The 8,013-nt window shown below is 33.3% G+C and overlaps 1 protein-coding gene across 1 annotated transcript in view; it reads left to right on the top strand.

Annotated features, from left to right (window-relative positions):
- Nucleotides 1-7,664, top strand: part of LOC106871929 (regulating synaptic membrane exocytosis protein 1) — a 204,169-nt gene extending 196,505 nt beyond the window's left edge. The window contains exons 20-24 of the mRNA XM_052969449.1: nt 1,205-1,293; nt 2,351-2,464; nt 3,058-3,200; nt 4,247-4,601; nt 7,009-7,664. Coding sequence (XP_052825409.1) covers nt 1,205-1,293; nt 2,351-2,464; nt 3,058-3,200; nt 4,247-4,414 — 514 coding nt within the window. The 3' untranslated portion in view covers nt 4,415-4,601; nt 7,009-7,664. The remainder of the gene's footprint in view (nt 1-1,204; nt 1,294-2,350; nt 2,465-3,057; nt 3,201-4,246; nt 4,602-7,008) is intronic.
- Nucleotides 7,665-8,013: the final 349 nt, after the last annotated feature.

Genomic DNA, 8,013 nt, shown 5'->3' with positions numbered 1-8,013 from the left:
AGGGGCCCACAGCTTTTTAATATTCTCCCAAAGAGCCTGAGGAATCTACGCAAAGTAGATGTGGGCATTTTTAAATCAATGCTGGACCTCTTCTTGTCGAGAGTCCCAGATGAACTTACCTCACTGCAAGAGGTGCAAATGAGGGTAGCTACATCAAACTCCATTCTACACCAAGTGCCACGTATTAGAGGAGGATCTCAGTAATAACAGTGTAGCAAAACGGTGGTGCTCCAGCATGGCCACAGCTATGAGCTGAAACTACAAAAAAAAAAGAACCCTTACTCTATAACATGTGCATTTCCATGAAATAATAACGTACTCGATCAAATTTAGTGTCTTTAAAAAGAAAAGTTTAGAGTCAAATATTTAAGCTTTATATACTCAAGTAGAAAATTTAAAATTTATATGCACAATCTACGATTTCAAACTTTTCTGTCAACTATAACTCTAAATTAAGACATTCGCATCTCCTAAATAAATCCACTCTTTGTCTAGTCGCGTCCTCCATAATTAGAACTTATACTGCCGGTTCCTTGAAATATAATTATTTTTTCTTTGTCATTAAGTTTTCAATCAAGAAGCAAATGAACAAAAGTTCATTGTTTAAGATGCCAACCTTCCTTCCAAAGATCTATCAATTTTTTCCGAAGAATTTCGCTTTTGTATTTGATTTGAAAGATTCGTGATATGAACTCGTGTGTTGAAACATATATTGTATCTCTGGAGCGTCGTTATGCCAGCAATAAACACGCGCATCGGCTCTGTTTCATTCCTCGTGAGACAATAGAATCGTTAGCACACCGCACAAAATGCTTAGCGGCATTTCGCCCGTCTTTACATTCAGTGTTCAAGTTCCATTGAGATCGACTTTGCTTTTCGTCCATTCGGGATCGATAAAATAATTATCAGCAGAACATTATGATTGATGTAATCGACTTACAACCTCCCCTAGAAGTGTCAGCCTTGTACCAAAATTTGAAAGCAATAACATCAAAAGAAGTGAAATAAAACCTGTTCCAGGTATATTTATTAAAATTAATTATTCAAGTTTGCTTAGAGAATTATCGAATAATCCAGTCAGTATTTCTGAATATTTGAGATATAACGGATAATAATTGCCATCATACGTAAGTGTCATCTTGTATAGTGCATTTGCATATCTTGCGGAAAAGAAGTTAAAACTGTATACCTCACTCTCTTTCAGTACACAAACTTCACCTTTACTTCAACATATTCATAATGTACCGGAGTTGCCATGCCAAGGACCAGGGCAGATCGAAGCTGTACAGCCAGGTAAGTATTTTGTTGAAGAAATCGATATGAATTTTAGACATTGATTCGCACAGAATTTTCGTATGGAGAATGTGTAAACAGGAATTCAGCTATTGAGTACATTTTCCTTTGCGTATGCATATGTGTATTTATGGTGGAGGTGCAATGGCCCAGTGGTTAGGGCAGCGGACTCGTGGTCATAGGATCGTGGTTTCGATTCCCAGACCGGGCGTTGTGAATGTTTATTGAGCGAAAACACCTAAAGCTCCACGAAGCTCCGGCAGGGGATGGTGGCGAACCCTGCTATACTCTTTTACCACAACTTTCTCTCACTCTTTCTTCCTGTTTCTGTTGTGCCTGTAATTCAAAGGGTCAGCCTTGTCACACTGTGTCATGTTAAATATCCCCGAGAACTACGTAAAGTGTCTGTGGAGTACTTAGCCATTTGCAAGTTAATTTCACGAGCAGGCTGTTCGTTGATTTGATCAACTGGAACCCTCGACGTCGTAAGCGACGGAGTGCCAACAACAACAATGTGTATTTATACTTAAGTGTGTTTGTATGTGTGTGAATTTGTGTGCATGTATGTGTCTTTGTATGATTGTGTGTGCATATATATTCGAATACGTCGGTAATTGTTGCCTGTGTCGGAAAGTTTCAACTTCCTCCTGGTTGGATGGCACATCCTTGTTGAAAGTATTGCTAACTGGGAAGACGAAAACTCCAACATAACATGCAGGAACACAGACAGCAAATAAATCGAGGCGGACAGCATCTTATTTGCATGGAAGCGCGAGATTTCTATGAAAGAATTGAACACGCTACATATTTTCTTTTACATGTGTATTTTATGTCCCAATGATATATATTATATTGTGTTCATTTTCATATTGGTTAGTGTGTTTCATTTTATTTTTTCACTTTGATTACGTTTGACACGTTTGACACAATAACTGATTAAATATATACATTCACAATATTTGGTTATCGAAATATATTTGCAGAAGATACGGTTCTGCGCATTGAGTTATATTATTTATGATTTATCTAATACAATATCTAATTTTTGTCTCTGTAGGTGATGAAACGAAAGGATGCATGAAACTTGGTTTTATAGTTACGAAGGGTCAGTTAGAAATCAGTGTAATCACAGCTCATGGTTTATCAAGACCAGACAAATCTGTGCCACAAGGTAAAACGGATGAATGAATGCATTCATATTTCTTTTTTTCTATGATCAAAAACGAATAATTTAAGATATTACGTTGCGAATAGACTTTAGAGTTTAATACCGTTATGTATATATCTCTGTATATTACCTTCGGCGATATAGATTTGTTCATGTATACATATAAATATGTCTTATGTATCTCTTGTATCGCATTGTAAAACGCCAAAGTTACTAATTCACAATGACAGAATGTCATCACCTGTAGCCAAATGAACGTGTAAACTCTGTTACAATGTATGAATATGATTTCTTTTGTTTGTAACCAAATATGACATAGTGAGTGAGTGAGTGTGTGTGTGGAGAAAGAGTGGAGAAAGAGTGAGAGAGAGAGTGTGCGTGTGTGCTATATTTCTGCGTACATTTTGAGTTGAATAAACATGAATGGACATCAATCCCGTGTCAGTTTAATTACTACTTCACCTTACTGCTTTGAGTTAGGATGGTAGATAGTTAAACACACTTCTGTCTCACTATTTATCCATTTATTCAAAACTTGCTTTATACCAAAAGCTATTTCGGATAATAACTTTTACGATCCTTTTTCTATTTGAAAGAAACCTATGTGAAAACATATCTGATGCAAGGAAATAAAACGATGCAGAAGAAGAAAACGAGCGTGAACAAAGAAGGTGTGAATCCAAGCTATAGAGAGAAGATAAAATATTCTGCCTGTAATGCTCTTGGAAGACACTTAAAGGTGAAAGCTTAATGGAAAATATTTCGCTTGTACCAGCGTTCTAAATATTTGAATTCACTCAATTTCTATCCATTACAAATTAATTTAATCGACCTAAATACATGTTTGACATTCATTGTATTTTCTATGAATAAATAATTATTCATTTTTCGTATTTGGTTTGTAAGGTTCTTATAGGAACTCGTGTATTTTAACAAATTGTGTTGTATCTCGGAGGGTCATTGTGCCAATGATAAACATATGCAATAGTTCTATTTTACTTCTTGTAATATTAAAAGTCGATTGCTTACTCACTTAACCAATTAACTAATCGATCGTGTAATTAATCGTTCGAATAATCAATCAGTCAATCAATCAGCTAGATCAAAATCCTTTTGTTACTATGTTTGTGGGTGTGTAATTGATAAGGTCACGAATGGTGACGAAAAGACTAGCAAATCTAGCTGGTGGAATGACTGACCGATCAGTTAATGAAACAATCGATTAATTAATTGGCATATGGCGTAGTGGTTAAGAGTGCGGGCTACTAACCCCAAAATTCCGAGTTCGATTCCAAGAGGTGACCTGAACAATAATAATAGTAATAATAATAGTAATAATACCATCAAAAAATACCTTCGGAATGAGAATGCAGGTTCGAAATTTCCCCAAGACACCTGAAGAAGGCTGGAGGGTATATCAGCCGAAATGTTGTGTTAACAACAAACAAGATGACGACAAATATCCGTCAATGTAAATAATGTAAATATTATTCATTTAAATTTTCTAAAACAATATCCATTATATTTGAAATAATTAAATACAAAATTTTATAGTAATGCTTGAAGGCAATATCAGTAAAGGAAATTGTCTCAAGTAAATATTGACTGAAGTTTATGATCTTATTTTCTAAAATAGCACTTATTTCTTGGAGTACTTGATTGAAAGCTTTGTGTCTTGCAAAGTCCAAGGTATAACTCATGTAACTGACCATAACTTTTCCTTTGTAAAATCGACAGTATTATGCTAATAAATAAAAAAAATAATACAATATATTTTTCTTGCAGATTAACGTTTGGGAAAAACAGAAAACTTTCGATAAGAAAGTCTGTCTTGGAGAAATCGTGGTAAAATTAGAAAATTTGGATTTGAGCAGGCATACAGTTGGCTGGTATCAACTATTCTCACCTGGAGCTACAGACATGAGTTCTGATGAAGCCTTTTCCCATTGGTAATCATTAAAACTATGAAGAAAGTCTTGGGGACGCAGTTTTTGGAAAAGAGCGACAGAAACAAACTTGATGGAGATAGAAATGCAGTTCTCATCTCTAGTAAAGAACGACCGATGTGTTGCTGTGTCTTCAACTTTATCTTGAAACATTTGCTTAAAATTGGTTTATGGTTGTCTTCAAAATATTCCAAGTAAGTGAATCACATGTGGCGCTCGAGGCAGTAATCATATAATACGGAGACACGATACGTAAAATGTTTACTTTTGAATGTTTAAAGTGCTAATATATTTTCTATCATCATATATTGTTTGTGATGCTAACGTCGACCTCGTGTTCATATGAATTGTTTATAATATTCCGGGGATGTATTCAAGCGTATGTATTTAAGTACTTACGGATATATATATATATATATATATATATACACATATATATGTATGTGTGTGTATATATATATATATATATATATATATATATATATATATATATATATATATATATGTATGTATGTATGTATGTATGTATGTATGTATGTATGTATGTATGTATGTATGTATGTGTGTGTGTATGTATGTGTGTGTATATATGTGTGTATATATATGTATGTGTATATATATATGTGTGTGTGTATATATAATACTTAGGGGGTAAGTTCACATCAGATTATGATACTAAAAATTAATTTCTCTTATCCAGGTTCAAGTGTAGCATCTTTAAACGCTAATTTCGAAAATATTTAAATATACGGGTGGCCCTATGTACGCGTGATACCCTTAAGTCTAATCTATTATTAATTATGTTGCTCTTAAAAATTTCATAAGTTTCCATAGAGCACACCTCGCACCGTATCGACTATCTCTATAAGGGTGCGCTTTCCTTATAATATCCCATTTAAGGCTAAATTCGAATCTCCTTTCCTTCAGTTCCCAAATCTTGCTAGACAAGGACGTACAATTGGTCTTATGTTTGAGCATAAAAGATGAGAAATGGTTATTAATACGTTTTTTCATATTTAGTGAACATCCTATATATACAAAGTTACCAGCTACAGTTTGATTGTACACTTATAGATTACATTTTGGATTAGACATCGGCCTAATAATGGAAAGTGGAATTTAACTCTACAACTGCAATTAGGAGAATTACTACTATTAATATTATTGATATTCATACCATTATTCGTATTATTATTAATATTTCTATTAATATTAATCCCACTACGACTATATGTGTTATCATATCTGGTATTATCCCTCCATCCTTCAATTGTAGTATCATTCACATTCATTTCAGCATCATCAGGCGTATCAGTAATGTCTGTGCTAGTATAGACCTCAGAACTACAGTCTATATTGTATATATTAGAAGCATTAATACCGCTGTTTCTATTTTCTATGTCACCATTAATATGTTTACAAGCATTATTATTTTTTTAATAAAATTTCGAACTATGAAGTATTTTTTTCTGTAAATATATTTCTGATCAGCTGAAATTTGCTGTAAGCAAAATTGTCGATATTGTAGATATCTAGGAAGAATAATCGTGATACTCACCGTCAGTTTCCAGTTCGAGATTTTCATAAATAGACCGAAAAGATGTAACTTTTCTGTCAACCAATTTGCATTGTACAGCTGTACTGCGACCGTACCATGTGACTATTGTAACGATTTCTTGAACTTTCTTCCCAGAACTGAGCATGTTATTTATTGTATTAGATACTGATATCGTCTCTGAAATGACTTATTCAGAGGAAGGGTAGGGCCCATGGCATTTTTCACGACTTACGTGACTGATGGAAGGAACAGAAAGAGCCATCCGAAGGTTTGGTGGTAATATTAAATTGGCATAGGTATGCATTGTACTACCCATGAACGTAAACGTTTGTAGAGACGAGCTTATATGCAATCCCCATTTATCAGGTTTCACAGTAAAAGATATTTTATAAAAGGCATAAATGTCAAATAGAGTTACCTCTAAGAATAAACTTACAGAAATCATAAATAAATTCTAAACATGAAAAAATTCTCGACGAAAAAATATCCTAAGAATTCAGTTTTTTTTAACTGCAAGTTTTAATGCCTTTTCACAAGAAGTTATGACTCTCAGAAAAGTTTTTTCATACATTACGCTGCATTTTCAGAGCTATTCCTATTTTGTAATGTACATTTTATTCAATTTTCATTTGCTTTATACAAAGAGTTTTATTCTTATTTAGTATCGCTTTATTGAAATATCCAAGTTTAAACGGAGTGTCGTTAAACATATACGCGGCATATTTTCTATCAATAACACCTGCCTTGTGATAACCTATTTTAAGTTAATACTGTTTGGAATATAATACAGTAGTAGGTAAACTACCTGGTATAGAACTTGCTGTATATTTGATATCCTCTGACGAATAACTATCCGTAAACCAAACTCAGATGCTTGACGAGCGAGGTTCGTCTTAGGAGCCAACGTAGCTTTAAGTTACATGGAGCCGAATGTAAACTGTTATAAAATAATAATAATAATAATGATAATAATGATGATAATAATAGTATATATACGTGTGTGTGTGTGTATATGTATGTAATATTTCAATTTTTCTTTATAGGATGGAATGGACATGAAAAGCTACCGGATTTGTGTAAATATATATAATCTGCCAAATTTTCTGATACTGCGGGACGCTATTATAATGAGATGACAACCCAGCAAAATCGTTTTTCGATTCCTGATGAAGAAAACAACTTCACTTAATTTACATCACTGATATCCTTTGCGAAATGCATGGAAGGTTACAGAATATGCTAATAATGCACTTCCTCCATCTGCTACTCAGTCTTTTGTTCTTCATTTTGTTTCTCGTCTTAAAAAAAAAACAGAAAATTGAAACCTTTCACCAGAACGAGGCTTCATGAACGAAACATTCCTCATCACAAAAATATCCCATTCGGACAAACACGTCATCGATAATTTCCACAAATTGTTGCTATTGATAATGCTTATTATTATTACTATTATTATTATTATTATTATTATTATTATTATTATTATTATTATTAAGGCGGCGAGCTGGAAGAATCGTTAGCACGCCGGGTGAGATGCTTAGCGGCATTTCGTTCGTCTTTACGTTCGGAGTCCAAATTTCGCCGTGGTCCACTTTGCCTTTCATCCTTTCGGGGTCGATAAAATAAGTACCAGTTGCCCTTGTGGCAGAATTTGAACCCACTTTTATTATTATTATTATTATTATTATTATTATTATTATAATTACCATTACTATTGTTATCATAATTACCATTACTATTATTATTATAATTACCATTATTATTATTATCATTATTATTATTATTATTATTAATAATAATAATAATAATAATAATAATAATAATAATAATAATAACAATAATGATATTAGATCGGCGGGTAGGTAGAATCGTTTGTAGGTTGGTAAGAAATTCCGTGCAGTATTTGTTCCGACTTTCTCTTTACATCTTCGGTTCAAATACCGTGGATATCTATTTTGCTTTTTATTCCTATGAGGGCGATAAAAGTCAAGTACTTATAAAAGTACTGAAATCAATGGTATTGATTAATTCGCCCCCTGCAAATTTCA

The sequence above is a fragment of the Octopus bimaculoides genome, chromosome 7, assembly GCF_001194135.2.
Source record: "Octopus bimaculoides isolate UCB-OBI-ISO-001 chromosome 7, ASM119413v2, whole genome shotgun sequence".
Classification (NCBI taxonomy): Eukaryota; Metazoa; Mollusca; class Cephalopoda; order Octopoda; family Octopodidae; genus Octopus; species Octopus bimaculoides.
This window is presented reverse-complemented; position numbering and strand designations above follow the sequence as displayed.